Below are 24,728 nucleotides of genomic sequence, written 5' to 3'. Positions count from 1 at the left end.
TCGCCGGGCTAATTGGCTTTTGATGGGGTCGTAAGAGATTTATTTTATGCAGTTCTCACATTGAAGTATGTTATCGCTTGGATAATTGCTGTCTTACATGAAACAATCGCATTGCGAAATAAATGTTAGGTACAAGTTCATACTTCGGATGATATGTACACTGATTAAGAATAATGTTAGACGATGGAAGATGATGACGATGTTAGATAGACATGGAACGAGTAGATAAAATAAATGAAAGATATAATGGTTGATGGTAACTATATTAAGTTAAATAGATACTTAACTCTGTAAATTGAAAATTAAAGGAAAATGATGGTATCGTAAAGATTATTCTCTAAATCTACAGTTCAGAGGTTTGGAATGGAACAACAGTACCTGTACACTTCATTTTCATCGTCTTCGACTACAGTCTAATTAACACTTTCAATCATACATCTATCTTACAATAATTCTAAAAACATAAAATGAATTATTAAATTAAACTAAAATACCTCTGTTGACCATATTGCATATGAAATTTACATCCCTTCCTACTAAAAAAAAAAAAATCCCTTCCAACTGTTTGAACATTTACATAACTGACCGTTGTAACTTTCCAACTTTTTATCTCGTTACTTTGCGATAAATAAATTTGTGACGGTTAGTATGTAATGTTTTCAGGAACTCAACCCCAATCACATAGCTAGGTAGAGGCAAAGATGGATGATTTTGGCTCGATGAAAGCTCATATAAGCATCGTAAGTTAACTTAAGCGTAACGATCACAACTGTCACCAAAATTTCAGACGCGTTTTCGGAATACTAGCCAGGCATTTAATTACTTTCCTAGTAAGAGGCGAGGGTGGGTTGGCGATGCCGCGAAACGAAGCAAACTGTCCGTAATTTCGCAAGTTGCTGGTGTCACGTCGTCCATTTATTACTCAACTTATTGTCAGAAGCAGCGGAAACAAAAGCGTGCAATAAGAACCGAGCAAGTCGGTCTACAAGGAGGGCGGCCGGAAGTCAGAAATGCGTCGCGTAAAAAGGCGAAAACCCAACGAAATGAAACGTTCGCAAACGAGTCACGATCTCCTAATTAGGGGGCTAAATACCGCTGACGTTTTTTGCCGTTGCAATATTATCATATTTAGTATGCGCACTTAGGAAGCCGGCTTAAATAAGCCCTGCAACCTCTGGAGTATGGAAGCTCCGGCTGAGAGCACGAAGTCTAATAAGTTCCACTGGTCGAGCTGCCTGCCGGACTGCGCCTCGTATATCTGCCAGAGTATTAGGCTGCTCCTTCAACGTGCCTTACTTTCTTTCCATATTTGCAGTGTTCCAATCGAAAGATCGAGAGGAAGCTACATACTTCGTGAAATGTGCCAAAGTATTTCTTTGCTGCTCTGGGAAAATATAAAAACGATCTTTGCCGATTTTTATAGCTTTTGAGGCAAGCAGAAATATATTTTGTCAACTTGAGCAGCAGAATTAGCAAAGTCTATCAAAATGACAAATTTTAAAATTTTGTTTTTGAAATTATTCAAAAAGTATACAGGTAGGTGTTTCTTGAAAAATTAATGTTAATTTTTATTGAGATATAAGTACAAATAATTATATATATATATATATATATCTATTTATTTTTGTTATATCATTTTGATTATAATTTTCTCATTTTAATTTCCGAATTTCGTTTAACGACTTATTGTCAATAATAGTGGAAGTTATAAGTTAAAAAAATGTATGCACATTGCGTGTAGTTTTCTGAATGTTTTTTTATAAATTGATGTAAACGTAATTCTCTCTTACACTATGATTAAAATTGTTACCAGACGAGGAATATATCGAAAGCTCAAAGCAACGCGGGCCACCATTTGCATCGGCTTTCGATACGTAGCATAGCGGCATTGAAATCTCCTATCTGACTCAGTTATTTGCTACTCTTTATCGAAGAATTCGATCAGCAATTTAGATTCCGTGCATTCACGACTATCGTATGATTTTATGTATACACGAATCGCATACAGAAGCGAGATTGGCCAACTATAACGTGGTGAGTTGTTGGATTTCTGAAAAATTAAATATTAATCGCATAATGTACACACCGACAGTAACAGTTGAGAAATTTCTAGGAAATAGAATTTGACCTTTGAATGGCTCGTATCTTTCTGCCAATTTGGATATTCACAATTTTCGTGTGTTACGTACAGCATGTAGAAAATTATTTCTCTGAACGTTATAATTTCATTGCAACTTTGTAATTTAAGGGAATTTGTCATTTCGAAATGATCAATAATCAAGAAACTTCTTTCTCATCAACCTTTAGTTTTCAGGAAACTGTCGTACCTGTAGAATAGTTGAGAAGTGATTTTGTGAGGCGAAGACGGGCCAAAGTTTCGACTTTGATAAGGGAGAAAGAGAAATAGGGAAAAAGATGGGTAAAGGAAGAAGCAGCCTAAGAGAGGCTCTAATTTACCAGGACGCGGGGACTTTGCGCCTGAGACTGAAGCTAACTGCTAATTTAAGGGTTAATTCCTTAGGAGACAAGTTGGCAGAGTTACGACGAAAATATTCATGGCATTATGCATACGCTTAGGCGGTCGGCGAGTGTTGCTAATAAAAATTAAAAAGTCTAATTGCGAAAGGTCGTCGTTGCGAAGACTTCTATCAATTTTTCTTTTTCTTCTTCGTAGCATTATGCATCTTCGTTTTGTACAAACACGTAACGAGTGCTTGTTGCTCATAATAGATAACAGTCTTATAATTTTCGATCATTCGGACACTCGTTATTGCAATAAAATTTTACCAAATTTGAGTATTTGTCTGAATACAAAAATTTAAAAAAAATTGTACGATTACGATAGAATATTTTGACTATGAATAACGCATATGTAAATAGGATATAATTAAGAAAATTTAAGGATTTTTAACGAAGAGACCGTTGAAGTGTTTCCATGTTTCTGTAAATTAATATTTCTCTACATTTCTACACGAAGAACATTTTAAAGGAAACGCTGTTAACTTCTGAATGAAACTCGTATCGTGAAAATTCTTTTTCAAAGAAAGGAATTTGATACAGTTATTAAAATAATTAATGTCAATCTTTTTAAATCAAGTTCGAATCGTCCAATCACGAGCATGCAATTTTTGTTTTCTCGCTTAAATTGAAACCGAGATTGGTACAATTTCCCCTTAAATCAGAAGCACGCCTCATCCCCGATACTTAAATCGTCCTCCATTCGTACCGCCACTTCCTTAATTTGATTTCCACTGTCAAGGACAACAGCGACTGCAATCTTCTCGTCGTGACTTTTCGTTTCTTTTCGATATCCGATTCGTTCGGATATTGAATTTCCAACGACCTCTCGCGCACCTACAAATGGCACGCTGGGGTGGTGTTACGATGAAATATGTTCACCCCTTCTGCGCCAACGATCTGCACTTTCTACTTTTCGCCTCAGGGATCAAATCTCCTGAAAAATTCAACGGTGTTTAAATCGTCCTGGTCAATCTATGATCGTTTGGACTTCAATCTTTTTTTTTCTACAACTTTTAACGATTTTGAATTTTTTCAATTCATTAGACGAGAAAAGTATGTTATTAATTTCAGCGGGAAGAGTTTTCGTGTTTTTCTATTCCGACAACGAACCCTTTATGTTCCAAGGATACTTTGATCATCTAATCAATGATTTTAGCACTATTTTTCTGTGACGTTGTTCGAAATGAAAAGTTATGTTTCGAAAATTGCGAATTCTTTATATATTATTTCTATCTCTTACTCGTGAAAATGTACAATTTTCGTTCAATTTAGCAACGGCAAGGGATAGATTTGTTCAATTTTATGCGACTACTGCAATATCGAATGTTTAAAAAAAGTATGTAAAATACGGTAGCAACTGCAGTCACTGATAAAAATTCACGCAAAACTGCAGTCATCAATCTTATCGAGAAGATATTATACGAACAGGTGCGTGTACCAATTCAACAGTCAGGATTCGTTCTAGGCGAAATTTTTCAAGAAATATCTAAACTAATTTAACGACACGTACAAATGACTTTTTAAGTACACATGGTGAGTTTAAAGACCGGCTGACGACATTTGCACTTGGTAACTTTCAGGGAGGCTGTAGATGTCAGGGCTTGAGCGTCTGTGACGAGCAGGAAAGCCGTGCGAGGGTGGAACATCCCTGACAGCAGGCTGACAGTCAGATTTGTACATTTTAAGTACCGAGTATTCTCTCCCTTCGGTCCTTCATTTCGCGCGATAAATAAGGCTGTAACTTCGTTTAGAGAGTGATAATTAAATTGAGACGCTTCAGGCGTCCGGTAACTTTTTTCCCAACCAAACCGAACCGCCGTCGAGCTTTCCTCAAGAAACACTTCAACGTAATGTTCTCATGTTCCACGTACAGTAAGTCACATTGAGGGTTACTAAAAAGTCTTTGATATTTGGTAAGTGGATTTCAAAGTAGCTTTGCTTATAATTCCCATCCTCGATCATGATGAGAAGTTCTTACGTCTCATTTCTGTACCTACGTTACAAACTTCGTAATTTTCAAAGCAGCATACAAATTTTGTTATCGATACGCGCGATCTCTTAACTGTTCGTTAATTACGAAAGATTTCAAACAAAGATCACTGGCATGGGAGCATCTGGAGAATTAATTTATTTAATTAATTAATTACTTAATTAATTACTTAATTCGTACGTTAGCTATTTTTTAAATCGATACAACGTTATCCATTTTACGCGAATAGATACAGATCTATGTGCTATTTCGATTATTTTATAACGTCCCCAGATTTCGATCAACCATGTATCCTGTATTTAAACACCCCAAAGCAGGACGATCGTTACTGTATCCTTACGCTGGCAATAAGCCGACGCAAGAATCGTAGTCGTTAAACAAGGTACGACCGACAGTATTCTTTATTCGAGCGATGCTGTCGTCGGATCACGTACGTCCGGGTCAGAGAGCCGGGGGCCAGTAAAAATAAAGGAAATTTATTCGCGTAATTTAAGCGGGTGCCGGGGCGAGAGCGTGCGTTCGACCTAACCTCGAACAGACGGAAGAGCACCGATCTACCCCGTCGGGGTTGCGCCGTTCCCGCGCCGAGTGGCAATATAGTTTCCCTAATGGCGCTTAAAAAATTTTAAAAAGACGATATTAAGAATGTGACTCTGGCGGAGAAGAAGCCGAACAAGGAGGAAAAGAGTGGAGCCGAGGTGAAGAGACTGGGTGGACAAGGAGGAGAAGTACATGACGAGGGTGAAACCAGGTTTCATTGAGGGCGGGGGGGGGTAGGATAGGTCGAGAGACGTACTCTTCTCACAGGGGGAGGGGTAGTAGGAGCCCGGTTAATCGCCGTAAGACAACCGGAGAAATGAGCGAACAGTAACGCGGGGTTGAGCTGGTTCCTTCTTCACGCTTGGTGAGGGTCGAGGGGGTGGGTTAGGGCGGAATTTAAAGGAGTGTCGAGTGTCGGGCACGGAGCAGGTAGGAGAAAAAACGCGAAGAAATTAAAGATGAACCTTCAGTGAAATGGGGCGTGAGTTTATAAGGACCCTCCGTTTTCGAGACATTCGCGTTTCTTTCTTTTGTGTTTTATCGAGGCAACGCGACACGACTAACGCTATTTCGTCGGCTTGATCGAGCCTACTACCAGATAAATGCACTTTATATCGTTACATGCACAGTACAGAGATGATAGTATACGAGTACTGCGCAGGACCTGTGGTGAACGAGGAGAGTAGGAGAAGAGCTTCAATCCTTTTATTTCTATAGACACTTGCAGATGCTACATTTTATTAGATATTCTATAGCATAGGCAAATTCATAGTTGATCAGCTGTAATGTGTTTTTGCAACCAGTTCTTCTATTCGTTTAAATATATTAATCCGTAATACAGAAGATAGGATTTTTGTCATAGAATGACAAGGAAGAGTACTGCATCCTACAATTATTTTTGCTTCAGTTATTTTTACGGAATGGTCTCTATAATTTGCTTGAAACTGATGTTATATGGGTAAATATCATATTTTTCGACATTTATATTCTATTATAGGTTGTTTCATGATAGGGTTAAATAGTTCTACAGCGTAATATCGCAGGGTTAATTTAATGACTCAAATCAATAATCGGGAACTGAACCATTAAATTTCGAAAGTAAATAGAATTATTTAAACGCGAGGCGGATGACTTGAATTCCCATTTCCTTCTCAGTGGCCGATAAAACATCGTTTGCCAGTAACAATCGTGTAAGAAGGTAGAGAAGGCGAAGGTTCCTTCTTGAATACAAAATATCAATCAGCTTGAGGGGAGAACAGGGCGAGAAAAATATTCGGTAATTACGACAAGCTCCCTTGATCGTCCGACAACCCCAATCACCGTCATCTCGATTACCTTTCGAGGACGGAGATTTCGATTCTTTTTAAAAGTTCCTTCCCATTAAACGGAAGCACGTCTTATTTTTCACAACGACGTTTTAATTCTACCAAGGTCCAATACGATTGATGGAACGAAAGGAATACGAATAAGATATATAAAAAAAAATATATATAAAAATATATAAGAAATCAATAAACTTTAGAGATATTTATAATTATACGATGAAACCAATAATTGTAATAAACCACTTAGTACCGGTGCGATAGTACAGTAATAAATTAAACAAGATTTAAAAAAATATGGCATTAGAAAGGGTTAATTAGTTCCTAAAATCGTAGAATAAAATGAACTGGCAACGGGACGAAAGGAAAACGAATACCAAAAGGAGAAACTCATTTCCAAGGTATCGTCGTTCATTGCGGGAAACATACAATATTCCGGTTATAAGCTTCCGAGGCCATTTTCCTTTCCACGCATCCTGGTCGTCCCCTTCGAGGTCAGAAAATCCACGTTCCAGCGTGCAAGGGGGCGCGGTATTATAACGAATCCTCGCGGAAATTAAAGGAAGGACCTTTATGTATTCTCTCGAGAATTCATACGTAGCCGGTTAATTACGAAATTCAAATTAACACAAAAAATGGGAGATCTGGAGGTGGGTGGGGACGAGAAGGGGTGGTCGAGGAGGTGGAAGAGATGGGGGCGAGGGGGTGGCCGACGTTTTTTAAGGATCTCCCTTTTTAAGGTTACGGACTCGCCTACTTATTACGTTTCTCGGTAGCTCCGCTGGCGGTCTGGCAGTCGGTTATTTACCTACTCGAGGTTTTAATTACCTACCCCCTAGCTCTACGCTGGACAGAAAAGTAATCTTGGAAGTATGTGAAAGCGAGCACAGAATTTACGTAACGGACGTTAGAAACAAAGTAGGTATATTGGCCTTAGTCAAGCACTTTTCTTTGTTAGCATGAAATAACGTCTGTAGAAATAATAAGAATAGCAATCCCTCCTTTCTCTGTATTACTGCTGTACCAAAGCGGTTGTTTCAGTTTCTAGACGAATGCCGCTCGTGGAAAATTTCTACGATTATATCAGTTGCTCGAGTTTTTCTTAAATATCAAATAGCCCCAAGATCTATTTGGGCTAGGTACATTCGTTTCTTACGTTCTCCCGCGTGTTTGGTCCTTTCTTCTTAAAAATCATACAATTTTCATAAAACAGATGTAATGTATTTCTTATTCTAATTTTATCTTTAGCAATCAGCGTGATGTTAAATGCACGTACGAAGTACGGACATACCACGAGTTACTGAAGAATTTCATTTTCAAGATTTTTACGTATTATGAATTTTACGTAAATCTTCACTACCTTTATTCGATTACCTATATTCTACAGATTACATATGTCTATATTTATCTACAATATCTTCTTTCCCTCTGTGCTAAAAAGTCGATTTAACCCTCTATAATATTTTAATACCACGTAACTTAAATGGGCTTCGTTTCAACCTTCAAAATACACGAAATGCGATCGAACGTCTTTGAGAATCCGATGCCTGCGGCTGCCAGCCACGATGCTGGGTTATCGTATCGGCGTTACGAGCATCGTAAAATGTTATAGTTGCGTTATAACAAGCCATGAGAAACGGTGGCATGTGCTGAGAAAAACGAAGGAGGTTAAACAGCGAAAACGACCGAGTTTGCATTTATGTATCACTGCGAGTGTAAATTGTCGGACCAGCGTGTAAAAAGGGGGCGCGAAATCAACGATTTATTGCGATGTAAAGAGCGAAAGCCCTGATTATTGGCACGTTCAGAAGCTCGTAAGGGTGAAACGACGCTGAACATTTTTCAGAATTGTACTTCCTATAGTCGAACTTACACTAATTAGCAATCTTTTCGGTTTTTTATTAACAGAATCATGAAAACTATGAGAAGTTAGAGCATCTATTTCAACATCAATGTTGATTGTGTTTGTTTAAAACAATTGTAAACGTTAATGCAACACAAACAAATATACGGGTGTACGAAGAAAAGAAGAAATTTCTAACTTTGAGGTCCGAAGAGTCTCAAATTCATTCATTTAAACAAAACGTTTCTATCTGCCAGATAGTCCTAAGTGCTTGGCGCGTTACTGTACAAACGCAACCCTTTCTTCAGCCCGTTAACAGAGACGTCTGTTTACATTATAATACCGTTGTCTATAGAGAACTAAATTAAACGTCAAACAAGATGAAATACTATGGTAACATTTTCCGAACGCTATCTTCAAATAGTTAAGTCTCGATCGTAATATCGACGTCTACGGTAAGTTACGAATGAAAATCGCGCTTAACGACGGCGATAAGGGAAAACTCGGCCTTGCGTTCCTCCTCGACGTGGCAGGTAAAGCTTATAGCTTGTAATATAAAGCCCAGTTCGGCGAGACGAAGTCGGAATAAACGGAAATTACCGGGGCCATCTTGTAATTATACGGCTAATAGGAAGGTAATTTAGTGTCTCGAACTCGAGTTACCAGTGCTGCGGACGACGTCTGTAGAAGCGGTTGGTAGCCTGCGTTGCCGCGGTCTTCGCGGAAAATTAAAATAATAAACGGCATCGTTAGGATTCATCATCTGATTTTAATTTCCATTCCAAAATGATTGCGCATTATCTCCGGGCCGCCCCGTAACACCGTTTCTGGATTTACTGCTCCAGGGCCAAGCCAGACGTTGTTCACCCGCTCGTTCGTTCGCCACCTCCCTCCTCTTCGCCTCTTTTCCCTTCGTCTTCTCTAATTTTATAACCTTATTCTTTAACCGATTCTCAGAGAGACTGTTCGTTTTCCATGTATCCATCCTTTTCCATGATTTTGAAGAATCTCCAAATGATTTGATATTTACAGGTTATCGTGGATGAAGTTTCTTCGTTCAAGAATTTCTTTGAATATTATTTCTTTTGTTTTTATTGCATTGTTATTCCTTTTGATATTATCGTCTCGTATGTATGACGTTTCATCTAATATGAGACAATAAGAAAATATTTAATTGTATTTGTTTGACTGTATCGATTTCGAAAATAAAAATTTACCAACGACAACGTTAACATAAGTTTCTTTGATGATAGATTTAGAGAGTTAAGAATGCGTGGGGAAAGAACAATTGCAGGGTGGATTGCACGCGATATTACAGACGTAAAAAGATTGAAGACAATTTTTTAAATCCATCTAAATTGATACGTAACTTTGCGTAAGAACGATGAAAACAGGTATTGAAAAAGTTTCGTGTAATGTAGCAGATTTCTAATAAAAGCAACGTCGTAACACTGCCTTCGATATAGTAGCCAACTCGCTTGACTCTGTCGCAGTTACGGCAGTTGCAGGGCTGTTCAAATTTCACCTAGCTTTTACGACTATAAGACTATGCAATCTTACGTAGAAAAGCGAGCCGTTACGTTGCTTGATATAAAATGTAGCGATGAAATTGTATTTCAGTTACTTAGGTACTAAATAAGTTTTTAAGTTCGAACCTCAAAGCTCTAAAGTATATCTATTTTCTCTACAAATATTTCATTTCAATTTGAAAAATTAACTTCACCTCGAATTCAAAATTTCGTAATTTGTATCATTTTTCCTCTGTCCCCCTTAAACTAATTTCTAACAGATGAAACAAGTCCACGATGCTGTCCACAAATTCCTACAAGCATTACATGAAAAACAAACTACGAACTACTAATTGTTCAAACAATGTCATAAATATTATCCTGTACCTTTCCAATTTCATGTCCAGTGGGACAGGAATAACATCTTTTGGCATAGAAGCAATACGAGAAAATCCCTATCACCAGTCTGGCTGTCTTATCAATATACACGAGGGAAACGTTATAGCAAGCATTCCATTTATTAATAAACTTGGCCAGAATAGCTATTTAAATTGCCGCGTTGCTGAATATTCTTGTCGAATGTGTGAATTATGTGCCGATCATTATGTCCTAGTAGCGGGAGAGCGAACATTTCGACACGGTTTTATAGGAAAAACGGAGGTGAAAGCGTCGCGGTGGCGCATCCCCCATCTCGCGCGACCGACCAAAAAATATGCGCCCGACAATTTTTTGTTTTTTTCCCCAGAATCCTCGGGCATCTCTCGTCGTACGTTTCTACGGACGCGTGTTATCGCGATCGTAACGACGCGAGGGCGCGACCGCGAGTACGCATCGGACGTGCGTCCCGACGATTTTGGAAAATAAAGTTTATCGCCTTCGTGGCCTCGCAGCCACTCCATATAATGGCTTGTCCGCTCGAAAATGTGAAAAGTATTACGTCGTTGCTCGTAGATTTCGACGTAATTTTTATGATGCCGCGCCAGCTCAACGTGTCGGCGAATACGATGATGGGAACGCGTTTTAGGACGAAATCTACCACCTTTTGTAACGATACATTGTGCGAACGGTCGTGAAGGAAGACTATGAAATTACTATTTTAATAAATTTTGCTTTTTCAACACTGCGTCATAATGTACTAATTCTTATCGTTTTAACGTTTCAGAGTTAAACGTTTATTTTCTAGATCGAGAATTCAGACAAATATATTTGATACTTACGCGAGGTTAAATATAAAAAAAAAAAAGAAATAAAAGGAACGAATTTCAATATTATCACTGTTTCGTTACTTGCAACGAATTGGAAAACTAGCAAATTTACAAAAATTAGCGAAGAAGTTGAAAGATACGATACCTGGCGCTTACTATGGAATTATCCAATATTTATCATCACGTCACAAAATTATTACCACTTATGCCTATAAATCTCACGATCTACAAAAATAGCTAATATATAAATCACCACGACTCGCTCCACCAAGATTAGTTACCAAAATCTCCTTGGACTATCAAAATCTTTCATCCTCTGAATTCCTTCTAATGACAATTTTAAAGATACGAAACTTGGAAATACCTGGAGTAAGGGGATCTGATTGTGTACAGGGTGTACGGTTAGGTAAATGGCTAATTAACATTACAACTACCCGGCAGGAATCTCTGGTCGTCTCGGCAGCATTGCTGATGTTCCGGTCGCGTTCTCGCCGGTGGCGGCGTTGTTCGTACTCGCGTAATTTAAGTGTGCCACCGAAGACACGGTTTCGCCATGCGACGCCCGGCATTATCATGGTAATTTGTTAGAAACAAACATTATAATTCCAGCAAGAGAAGAGAAGAGAAGGAGGCGAGGAAGCTCGGGTACCGCGACGTTGGGACTCGCGGCTCTTTGCCACTGCTGGAGGAAGAGGGTTGTGTCTCCGTAGAGGTGGCAAGAGACTGAAGAAAAGTGGTAGGGGACCAGGACCGGGCGCTTTGCTCGGAACGGCCAAGGGTTAAGACTTGGTACCCAAGTTAAAGGCGTAAGATCTACCGTGTTTTGGACAGTGTCCATTGTCTTGGGGTTATTTATTAGAGACGGCGCCGCTGGCTTCTCGTCGTCGACGCGGCGAAGACCAAACTAAGATGGTACTCTGTGCCACATAACGGTGCTGGGATTTATATCTTGGTCCACAACCAAAACGCCATTATGCCATGGCTATGCCGGAACCCCTTCTCACCCGCCAACACTGCTGCCCAAGGATCTTCAACGGAACGGGAGATTCTGCTTGTACACGATTCCGTGGGTGATTAAGTCGCATGGATGGCCGCAAAGTTTTCCATTTAAATGGCTGGCAATTAGCCGTGATCAGTCTTATTGTTCGAGCTGGTAGTACAATGGCATTAAGACCAGTCTTCTGTGTGCGCTGTCGCTGAAATTATTGCTCCCTGTGTATGAAACAAACATCGATGTCCCCTTTATGTGGTATATAGAGTGCTTATACGTATTTGAACGCTGCTTATAAAGTTGGATGAGCCTATTCCCTAACACATATAGTTTAATATTCGAGCAAAGATATCGGTCTGAGAATTAATACGAATTGGTAAAATAACATTTTTTTTATAAAAGGAGATCCATTCGAAGAAGCATTTTAAGGTGGTTTGATAACTATATTACAGTCGTATGTCAGAAATAAATGCCAAGTTTCGGATAACTACCGTGAAACGTTATAAAACGAATAATAGATGAATCGGTTCGATGCAGGGTGAAAACTCTCCAAGTGTCCGCCCGGAGGAAGTCGAAGAGGAACGGGACTTGAGGGACTAGAAAAGAGAGCGTGAGAAGGGGAAAAAGAGAAAGAGGTCGAACGTGCGCGTCTTCGAGCTCAGCTTCGGTAAAGAAGAGTAGTAGGGGGATGAACTCGCGCAGCCACCACTAAAATCCGTGCTGTGTGCCACTTCCTGCGCGAGGTGGAGCCGTGGAATTATTAGATATGCAACCACGACGGCTGGCCTCCTACCGGCATTATTAAACTTAGTTATGAATGCCCATTAAAACTGTAAAGGAAATGCATTAGCCTGCCAAGGTATTCTAAGGCTGACAAAGCCACCCCCTGCGGATCGCCTGAGCCACTTCAGTTCGCTTCAACTCTCGCCCACCACCGGAATATCCCATCCTTCGATACTCAGGGCAATCGAACATTCTTAAAAGGGAGCTTTTTTTTCGTTTTTAATATTCATAAATGCTAGTAGGAATAGAACGAGATTGTAAACGATATCGAAATTGGAGTATTACAAGATAAATAATTTGACGAATTTATAGGAAGTTAATGATATTGGATTGTATATGTACCGGAGCTTAATTTTAATCTTTTGAAATCCTAGGATAGTGAAAAAAGTTAGGTTTGAGCACAAATTAGCCAGTTTATGCTCGGACTACGAAAAACTATACCTTCTTAGAGATAAATGTAGAATTAATTTAAAATAATTAATTCCTTGTGTTATATTTCCTTCTGTTCTCTCCACAGCATTATTTTTTTTCAAAGAAGAATCGTGAACTAAATTTTTAATACACTTATCTCGCATTTTCTGCCATTTTCAGTATTTTAAAAAGCTGATTTCCCTTTTTGTCTTTGTTTCCACCCTTGGTTCGTTCCAAGCGACCCCGCACGCGTCCCGTAAGATTTAGGTCAGGCCTCTATTTATCACAGCACAGTTTTTAACAAATTTGTGAATCCAGTGAAAACCAAAAATGAGAAACGAAGGTCTAAAGGTCCTATTTCGCGCAACAGAATATGCGAACCAAGATTTCTTAAAAACATATTTACTTGCTATTACGAGACTAGTAAGAAAATGAAACAAAATTCATCTAACCCAAATGGGATAATGATTTTCAGTTAAAAGGAAACAATATATCGTAGATGCCTATTAGCATGGAATCATTGTCATCGTATAACATCGATAATGGAGAATATTCAAAGTATGTTTCACGCTATGTGCTACTTTCCAAGATACAAAGAGTATTTTAACGGTACTCCGTTTTGCATGTATACTGTCTTCTTGGAAAGATAAAACCAGTGTCTTGGCTGAAAGTTACATATAGACATGCTTAAAGCGTGCAAAAGTTACAAGATTATATTCAAAGTTTTTTATACGTTCCAAAATTCAAAAAAAAAAAAAAAAAAATAAACTATACCTTCAGTAAAAAAAAAAGTATTATTTTGATTAACCACTTACATACGAAACGTCTACGTAAAAGTTTCAGCGTTAATTGTAATAATATTAAATATTAACGCTTGAGAGCTATGTTTTCATAATCTCAGCCATAAGAAAATCAAAAAGTAAAAGATTCAACTTTCTATTCGAGAGTAAAAAGGACGCACGATCCTCTGTTCGAAAGATCACACGAGAGTTACAACGCTTGATGAGAAGACGTCTCGATGGAACGCAAAGCCTGGGCTTCGACACATATTTGTTTTACACCCTGTACGGTGGTGAATTTCGTGTACGGTCGTACAAGCAAACGACGGGGGTGCAGGATGATCCACCAGTCAGTTGACAGGCACAGGTTAGGTGGTCTTGTACGTGCTACTGAACGAGGAGGTACGTGGAGCAATAAAATTCACGGGAAGTGTTTTACATTGGTAGAGTGGAGCCCTGTGTGCACTGTGGACAGGGGCGCCAGGGTGAGAGAGAGCCTCGACGAATTCAGTAAGTGGCGGACAATGGCTTTTGTGGTAGACATGGACCAACTCATACCTCTTTTCTCTCCTTCCCTTCTCTGTCATGCGTATTTCGTTCTACCACCATGCCACGCTGATACATTTTCGCTGCTGCGTCGTTTTCTTTCTTTCTTCAACGAGCGTTGGGGATTGTGATGCGATGTCGAAAAAGAAACGCAACTTTAGGCAGCAGCTATGTAGTACGAATTTCCCTCGTTTGTTAATGGTCATATGCATATACATACATACGTATATGAGTATAGAGTGATGCTGATACAAATTCGTGGTGGAAATTGGGTTAAACCATTTGGGGTGCCTTTATGGTCGGAGAAAATCAAGTGCTTCGTTTAATGTGTCTGACAGTCGTTTCTAACGCGTTTCTTACTAGATCCATCTTATTATAATTTTCAGTTAATCAATTAAGAACCAAGGTTGTATAAAAAAAACATTTCAGTTGTAATTTTTTATTTTTTCAGTCAATTCTGTTTTATACTTGATTTTCTTTTCGTCGCTGTTTCTTCTTCCACCAAGATCCTACAATTCTATGAACTATTCTTGTTTAAATTCTGAAATTCTTTTAGGGTCTCACTTACATAATAATAAATCTCCGTACAGTATGTATTTACATATTATTCTAATACACATTTCGTATCTTGATATATGTCTCTCAATAATGCAATTTAATATTCTTTAATTTATTTCTGTAGTATATTCCAGTGCTTGATCCTTAATGCATTACTAATTCCCTATTATATCCATTTAAGAAAATTTTATAGTAATTTTCTTTCATACATAAAGAAGCACCAAGCGTAAGATAAACGTTACAACACACAGTTTGAAAATATTTCCAGCGACTGAGAAACGGAGAATAATCTGATTAAAGCTAGACACCTAGCTTTTTTTCGTACTCTGTACGTTTGGAAGCACGCGTGTAGCTACGCGACCACCCCTACACGTGTATTCTTATAGCCACGCGGTATACCAGCGTATCCGAGTATTTACCTCTGGCAAGAAACCTCGTTGTAGGTACAAATGTCACCGTAAAATTGCTTTTTAATTATCGTCCAGAGGATTTTGCTTATTACGTGATATTCCATTCTTTCAGCCTGAGACAGGATTTTCCGTTGTGCGTTTCGACCTTGGAACGCCATTCAGAGAATAACCACTTTTAATTTAGATAAGATGACCTCTTCCTACTAGATGGTATGTAGAAAAGCTCACGTAAGCTAGGTGAATTGCTACCGTACCATACATCGAAAGGATCTCACACCTTCTTTGTTCCTTTAACATACTAGAACTATCTATGATCGAAATACAAAGCTTGTTCTAAAGAGATCAAAATGAAAGGTATTTGCAAAAATCCAGTCTTGCGAATTTATCAAATTTTCATGAAAAATTACAAATTGATGGTCTTTATCTATAGTTCCAGTAACGAAAAAAAAGATATTACTACATCAGAATTTTCGCGTTATTCTTCAACTTTCGAGAAGTCAGAAGAACGTGAGAAGCTACGGGCAGTGACGATTGAATTCGATTATTTTCCATAGATCACCACGTGACTTGACGATCCTAGAGTACAGGAAAGAATTAAAACTTGTAGGTGGGAACGGGGCTAGGAGGAAGGCTTGTTATCTCGACGAGAAGGACGGGCAATTCGTTAGAGCGGCGGTAAATTCGCGAATTAAAGAACTTATTCCATTTGGGCAGCCAAAGGGGTGTGAACGCTTCCTCGTTCGTATTATCTCGCGTCGAGCGAGAAGAACAAAAAGGGTGGTGGTGCAGGTAGAGGGAAACAGAAAGGCGAGGACCAACGACGGTAGGGAATAACCTGTACGAACGACCAGGGGGTGGGTGTCGGTGGGGTCGGTTGGAAGGAAGACGAAGGGAGAAAGAGCAGAGAAAGGGACAGAGAGGACGCGTTTAGACGTTCGTTCCGCTGGTAACAAAGATAACTCTATGCAATAAAAATGATTCAAAGTTTCCCGCGGCGGATGGTGGTTCCGATGGCGGAGCGGTTGACAATAGCGCGTCTTTGTCTCCGCCCCACACCCTGATGCTACCCCGCGTTGCCTCTTTCGCCCTCCTCATCTCGTCGCCACCCCCTTCTACACTGCCTCGTCCGTATCCTGCGACACCTATCTTCCGGTTTAAAGTCCCGCCGTGCGCGCCAGGGAGGAACCTCGCTAACTTTTATTATTTACGACCGATATTTCAGTCGGCCAACGCGCATGCACGTACCGGCCATAAAGTGGCCCTTGGAACTCGGCGATGATTCAATTGAATCTTAGAAAAATTATCAAACGAGCCTTGGTCGTTCAGAATCATTGCCCTCGATGTTAACTATATGTAAGGTGAGAAAAATAAGAGGGCAGGTTATTAGGTATGATACAGGTTACTAGTTCGTTGCTTCGCAATTGGATCACGTTTGGTTTGGGTTTGTCAATGTTTCCTCGGGACTCTTCGTAAATATTCTAGAAATGAGCGTTTTAAGGGTATTGTGTAGAAAGTGGATGTTGATAAGTAGATATCTAGTGAAACATTTTAAAAGCATGTAATGTGAAATTTAATGATTTAGAGAAATATACGTCAGTTCTCGCTTTAATTGCTTGTTGCGTGTTACTAAGGCGTTATACCTATTGACAGACGTGAAACAAATATAGATTAATGTATTATGTATGTTTCAAAGGGATGTATAGTAGATTAGTAATAACTGATTAATCTTATCCCAGAAGATACGTATTGATAACAGATATATAGAGAGAATTTAAAACGAATGTAATTAAATAAGTGAAGCGACGAATAATAAAATTGTAATTGGTCGATTCGTAGGCAGAAATATGTCTCTCTCGTTTAGAAATAAAACAAATGTTATATTACAAGAATATATTCTAACTCAGTTCTTAAAATCATCGCGCACGCCAAAAACGCATTGCTTCATGAACAATTGCTACTCCCCATACTCCCATCTACCCAATAAAATTCTACCAACCCAACAAGTCCTTTAAATTTTTTCTGGAGATTCTGGAGATCGAGCAGGGAGGAGCAGCTACAGAAATATCCATAGAAAAAGGGGTGGACCGGCAGAAGGGGATAGAGGCACCTCAGGATTTTCCCTTATCAAATCAACGGGTGAGCGAGCGATGATCGGTCCCCGAAGAGAATGAGAGAGATAGAAAGAGGACGAAAGAGGTTGACCCTTGGCGAGACTTCTCTATTCCCCCTCGGCGCGTACTCTTTATCTACCTACCTACGAATACCCATACGTAACCCAGTTGAAGGGTCTGAATTTGCATTTTATTCGCAGTTGTGGACCGCGGGTTCGTGGGTAACGTTCCTCCGCGGTACGGACATTTATTTTAATTAAATTACTCCGGAGCGTCGAACAACCCATTTCCTATAAATTATCCCCTCACCGGTCTTTTGGTCTCTCGCGCGTCCGCTTGGTCGGTCGCGGTGGCGCGCGAGCGCATACACCAGGACACCCAGGCATTAATGTACCCGCTGATCCCACGGTGCCATTGAAATGAAATAAAAGCACAGCCGAGAACGAAACGTTCTGCCCATTCTCACCGTAGCGAGTTCGCCATGCCGCTTCCCTTTCATTTACCACGTAATCATTTTCCACTAGCGCGCGTATGTACGTACACCGATTAACCAGCGGGACATGGTGGTAGTGAGAGGCGCACGCGCCCTCCCCTACAAGTGTGTATATTGGTATCGTGGACCATAATTTAGCCAGAGCTTAATCGGTCCGAATCAAAAGTTCGCCGGAGAAAACGCTTTCGCGGTAATCGTCGTAAAGCGAACGCATCGTGCCGCGGTAATGGTCCAGGTTATCGAGCAACTTCTGCTTAACCAACGACCAAATGTCACTCCCGTTTTCACGGAACCATTAGTCCGACCAAAGTGATCGGAGCCCTTTTCGCACGACTCTCGTAATTTCTTTCATTGCTTGGGAATTTAAGCTTATCCGCTGAATGTACTTTTAACGATCGAGATTTTTAATTGGAATAAGAGCATAGCGTAAATGGGTTGGTGAAAAGCGAGTTAGGAAGGTTTATCACGTTTATCGATGACTGGGTTTTCATTCGATACTTAGGCTGTATTCTATTTGTACATGGTAAAATTTTACGGATATCAATTACGAGGGTTGATTACCACATTTCTTTTGACCACAAAATTTTGCATATATATAATCCTTAATAATAATCGGTATCCAAAGAAAGTTTAATGACTGAACAAATGGGTGACTAATTAATAAAAGTGTAAGAATGAGATTCGTAAAATCGAAATTTGTATGAGTCATTATACAAGAAAAAGTATTAAAATGAATCTGCACAAAATTTTTAAACATAATAATATTACTGCATTAAAACATAATAAATACAAATTGCCGCTTCAGTATAATTTTTACTGTATTGATTGTACACTTTTAACACTAATATACTACAAATTTTTTAATTTTTTGGAATTCTTTTAGTACAGATTATATAAAAACAGGTTGCAGTATAGAAAGTAGTTTCTAGATATCAATAAGTAAAATTTATATAGCATTCATAACAAAAAGTGTACTATTTTCATGTATCAAAGAAAAAAACCTTTTTAACTTTCACCATAAAGTTTGAATAATTTAAAAGAAAGAAGTATACTATCGTTTTATTTCCATTATATGAAGCTACTACATGTTATAGAAGTTTAAACGTACAAAGACAATACACGTACGACAAAAACGTACAAAGCAAAGCGCTTGCGCACATTTTAAGAAGCGTTATGGAGGTTAGTTAGGTCTGTATACAACAAACTATTAGACGTAAATGTATACTTCATCACTGATTTCAATTCATTTTTGTAGAAATCATGCAATCTGTGTTTGAATTAAATGTTGTTGACTTACTTGATAAGGAACATCCTTTTTTCCACGCGCTGTCGCAACGTTTAATGCCATCACACAAAATTCCTTCGGATTCCACACGTACAGCATATTGTCACGAATTTCTAAGATGTTCCTCGTATCCTTAATATTCTTTGGCAAACTCTCCATCAAATCTACAAACAAACGTTCTTCGTTCAAACGAAGCGGATCCGTATACGAATTCATTTTCATGCGAAATGAGGTTATAACACGGCGCACTACACCAAACGACAACAACGAAGTTCCTTCACTGGCATATTTGGCGCGCAAGGCAGCCACCTTTGCAAAGTCACATATGCGTGGCGACACTGTCGCGTAAACCTGGTTATTCGTTTTTAGATTTTATTGTGTTATAAATTCAAATAAAAGAAAATACATAACAAACTAAGGCTATCTATTCTTTAATATCAGGTTATGATACGAATAGTATAAAAGTATAGCCTATTTTTTTATTTATATATGTATGTTCTACTTCAGAATACTTTTCATACAGATAACATTATGCTGATTTTATATTCATAAAAATTTATTAAATTTCTGATGAGCTTATATTTTACTTGTAATATATTGTATTTTCTTATATGCAAATTTTTAAAGTATGTATATATGTACACATTTACGTCAATGATGTAGATATACATACATATACATATATATATATATATATATATATGTATGTCAATATGTATATCATATCGTATGTATAAAAATTATTGTTTTACAAAAATATAAAAATTCGAATTCACTTATTTCAATACAAGAATTTCGATTTTATTTTTATATGTCGGGGAAAAATAAAAATATTTGCTTCTGCGAGCGAAGGCCCCGGAGGGATTCGAACCCTCGATCTCCTGTTTACTAGACAGGCGCTTTAACCAACTAAGCCACGGCGCCGTTGAAATCAGATTTTTATAACTTCTAATTTAAAGATAGAAATTTGTAACAATTTTGTGTACAGACGATTTATGTTTTTTATTTGACATCCCCCCTCCCCCGCCACCTCCCTATTATCCCACTTCCCCCCAAAGGCATAAAGCGCCCAAAATGTAGACTACCGAAGCGTCCTGCTTTGCGACCAAGTTTTCAGGACAAAAAAATCAACCAAAAATAAAATTACATAAAAGCTCCGCTCCCCAGCGGCTTAAATCCAAAGAATAGATTTAAAACACAAAAAATGTAAAACGCCGACACATAATATAGTATGGCTACGTCGTACCGTCGCGTATCGGTACTTTTGCCTAACACATCTTATCGAAATTCATAGTTTATTGTGAATACCCAATATGTATTAAAAATTGTATCTTGGTAAATCTCTAAAAAAAAAGATTTATGTTTTTTTTCTTTATTTAAATCGACCAAGACAAAATTTGGCCAATCAAGATAAAATTTTCTGGATATCATAGACTAAAATAGGAGAACTGAAATATAAAATCCTAGCTTCGAAAAATCATGCATTCGAATGATACAAATACCTATATATGTATGTATAATAGATCCTTTAATGCTAGCATGAATATGACTGATGTACAAATATACGTTACGTATATATTACACTCAAAACTACTTAATGAACGAATAGAAACGATCCTTTTAACCTCTTAGGTACGGTTGAATTTTGTGCAGGGCTGTTTCTCTGTATGATAGAGTTTGACGCGAATTACGCGTAAACGATACAGCACTGCAATGTGTGACGGATAATGTTGTTCTCTACGCAAGCACATTGGAATGAAGTTTTTGATAATTAAATTATAATTTTTCTTAAAGATATAATGCATATACTTTAACTTGAATAATTTACTTTAATGATTGATAATACAATTGAGTGTGATATATTTTAAAGCACGGAACGACACATAGACCCACGTTACTCATAGCGCGATAGTGTTTTTCAAACTGCTCTTTCTTTTTTCTGTTTTGAAGCGACATTCTGAGGTTGAAGATTCTAAAAAATTATAAGGATACGGATCGGCCTGTTAAAAAGAGTATCTAATAATGGTATAATTATTTTAACGGAAAGCAACAGTTGATGTCTGATACTGACAATCAAAAATTGAGGATGAAATTGAAAATTGCGAGGATGAAAAAAGTGTGAAGCAAGACAAATGAAATACATCATTTAATTCAAACGGTGAGCGAATGAGTCAGTAGAGTGAGCCACTATAGTGGCGCGTTGTAATATAAGATAACATCCGCGAAAGCCACTATAGTGGCGCATCGCACCTAAGGGGTTAAAGACAGGCATCAATATTGGTTGTGTTAAATAAATCACGAAAACACTGTCGCCAACAAGATCTAATAGCAGCGAAGATTTATTACATATATAGGGGGTGTGTAGGGACCTGTATCTTCAGAACGCATGACCGCGAAACTAAGATACATTTTAGATCGACAATTTTATCCTATGATTCCTACCAAATTTCATCTCGATCGGCCACTGATGCCATTTGAAATAACATACTATTAATATAAATTGGAAGCAAATATTATATACCATTTATTTCAGTACTTCTGTGTTAATAATCACTAAATAATTAATCATGAAAGACTACTTTTAAAAACAATCAGTTTAGTTTCAGATTTAAACATCTGCATTTCAAACACAATTTCTTCATAATAATCTCATTTCATTTCATCATAGTCTTATCCCATAATCAAATTCGCATAACCGAATTTTACCTTTAATCTATTAACATCGACTTCGTGCACCCAATATGTAATATTTGATGATAATCTTCCTAGTAAAACAATAATGGAAATATTTGCACATCTAGTAACAAAACATAATTATTAGATAGTAGAGGAATCGGAGTCTCTCAATTATAAAATAACGTTAGTAGTATTACTCTACTTGAAAATGTTATTGTTAATGTTAAAATCAGGTGCAAACGAATGAAAGATATTGATTTTACGCTTATTATTGTATACGTAAAAGATTCCAAAAACAAAAGAAACCGCCCCCGGGTGGGCTCGAACCACCAACCTTTCGGTTAACAGCCGAACGCGCTAACCGATTGCGCCACGGAGGCCGATGGTAGCGACGTTTTTTAAGAAGATGACAGTTATTTTACTTTTATTTTATTATATTTCGTTATCAAACTCATATAATTGATATGTGTAACTGCCTAATAAATGTTGAATCTATTTTCGCATATTTTGTTTAATATTATTTCTGAATATTTTTCGTTTGTAATGATATAAAAATGGAAGACGATTTTTCACTTCGATGCGATTTGTAATACGCATATAGTACATCGGTATTGAAAGAGATAATTTTACGTTTATTCAATAAAAAAATATGAAATTAATAAATATACCTAATTCTTTGGTATACTTAGTGCGAAGTATATACAATAGCATAGTAGTTTTCGTACAACAGTTCGGGAGAATATAACCTCTCAACTTATAACGTTTTACATTTTCATAACACTATGTGTGTTTTCAAATGAATCATATTAGATATCGAAAGAGTTATTATGAAAAGAAAAAAAGAAAGAAAGAAAAGAAAAGGAATGGAACTGTACGGTAACACATTAAATACGAAGACAGCAGTCTATACATATTAAACTCGTTCAAACCTAAACATTAAAATAATAGTATCCAATTTTCTTAATCTTCACTCCTGCAAGTTAGTATAATATGATATACATTTTTTAAACTTCTGTCTCGTTTGTATCAAACGTCTCGTTTTATCTTCGATAAAATATGTAAAATCATATCTCAAATGCATATCGAACAGATGTAGCTCACTTAGGACCTACTGCTAACGAAATATGTATCAGTCCCTGAACCGGCAGTGAAAGAAGGGCTGCGTCGAAAGAGGACTACAATGCGTGGTGTGCTAACCAGGAAATAGTCCGGCAGTTGCGTCGAAGCTATATACGGTTAATTAAATGGGGTTGGCTCATTAGTAACTGTCTATATGCAAGGCGATGGCCGAGATGCGATTGGAGGGTGGTCCCAAGGTGATTTATCCGTCACGATGGATCGCAGATGTTCGACTGGTACGTGGCATGGGTCGTCACAATCTCGTAATTAGGAACGCGTTTCGTTTATACGCATGCATAATGAAATCATGTTCCTTTTTTTCATATGATGGATCGATGATAACGCTTGTAATTGTCACGTGACATGCATGGATTATTTCAATGTATGCGAGTCTTTATCGAGTAGAATGCTATTCTTGTCGATTTAAAAAATTGTTATGATATACTTGAATATTCTTATATAAGAGAAGTATTTGCAAGTAACGTCATTATGAATCATTTCTAACATTAAGGGATTCAAAATCTATTTCTGATTAGTATGATTAAAAATGAATCGTTTTAGGAACTGTAGAAGGAGAATAATTGTGACTGCACTTTTCTCAATGTATTCGGATACTTGTTGTCAGGTATCTCTAAGCAACTGTGCAATTCTAAAGTCATTATCTCCTAGCTACGAGCAAAATAGAAGGTTCAGAAGAAGATAAAATTTGGAGTCGTACATTTTTACAACTGTTAGTTTCGCTGGTTCACTATTTATTACGTAACACGATCCAATTGATCCTAGCCTTAAACCAGCTTTCTAAGCATACCTACCAAGAGAAGACACTTTGGTTTGGGCATGCTGACATTAACGGCCCGTTTAAATTGTGCGTTTAATTACAAGTAAGAGACAGTCGCCATGAAATTTATCGGTCACTGTTACCATTCCCTCTGTTCCTAATCTACGAAGCAGATATCCACGGCTAAACACAACAGAACAAGTCCTTCGCGCGCAATAAGACGTTCCCCGTTGCTTTTTAGTGTCTGTCCTCAACCATGTGATTAGGTTTATCAGAAACTTATGTCAGGTTTATGATAAGCGACCAATTGCAAATTCTATGAATCGCTCCTTGAGAATATAAAAAAGAAAGATAAAAATCATTCTGATTCCACTGTAAACTTCGAATTTCTTGTAAGTCACTTTTAGTTTACTCTTAACTGAGAAAAGAATTTTGCAAACAGTTGAAATGAGAAATCACTCAAATTTAAGGAACTTGCTAATCATAAAAAATATGATTTAAAATACTATGAAAATACTATGAAAATACTATCTTTGAACAACTCACTAAAAAACCAACAAGAGAGAAACCACTGCATATATGTATATGTATATAGTATTATCAATGATACGTGAATATTAACTTGACTTTAAAATGTTTGTTCTCAGTATCGAGACATTTCGTTTAAGAACACTATGAGGAAATGTCACGTTCATAAAGTGCGCCTCTTATTGGATAGAAATTCATGCCCATAAATCTAAGCGGTTCCGCCGAGAGGTCGAATCTTTCTCTTGAGTTCACAACCCCGTGTTTTCACCTTCTCTGTTTCGCTATCAAGCTTTTCTTTCTCTCTCTTTCTGTCGTTTTACACCTCGAAAACC

At 37.9% G+C, this 24,728-nt stretch overlaps 1 protein-coding gene and 2 non-coding genes across 3 annotated transcripts in view; all 3 read right to left on the bottom strand.

Moving 5' to 3' along the window:
- mbo (nuclear pore complex protein Nup88) overlaps nucleotides 1–19,585 on the bottom strand; it is a 71,577-nt gene extending 51,992 nt beyond the window's left edge. Inside the window, exon 1 of the mRNA XM_069119575.1 lies at nucleotides 19,308–19,585. Within this exon, the coding sequence (XP_068975676.1) occupies nucleotides 19,308–19,517 (210 nt within the window). The 5' untranslated portion in view covers nucleotides 19,518–19,585. The remainder of the gene's footprint in view (nucleotides 1–19,307) is intronic.
- Nucleotides 19,586–20,145: 560 nt separating this feature from the next.
- On the bottom strand, nucleotides 20,146–20,219 carry TRNAT-AGU (transfer RNA threonine (anticodon AGU)). The gene has a single exon. It is a non-coding gene; the product is annotated as a tRNA-Thr (tRNA).
- Nucleotides 20,220–22,277: 2,058 nt separating this feature from the next.
- Nucleotides 22,278–22,351, bottom strand: TRNAN-GUU (transfer RNA asparagine (anticodon GUU)). The gene has a single exon. It is a non-coding gene; the product is annotated as a tRNA-Asn (tRNA).
- Between the last annotated feature and the right edge of the window lie 2,377 nt (nucleotides 22,352–24,728).

Source organism: Bombus flavifrons, chromosome 9, assembly GCF_040668555.2.
Source record: "Bombus flavifrons isolate JBK064 chromosome 9, iyBomFlav1_principal, whole genome shotgun sequence".
Taxonomy (NCBI): domain Eukaryota; kingdom Metazoa; phylum Arthropoda; class Insecta; order Hymenoptera; family Apidae; genus Bombus; species Bombus flavifrons.
Note: the sequence above shows the minus strand (reverse complement) of the source record. Positions and strands in the feature narration are given on the sequence as shown.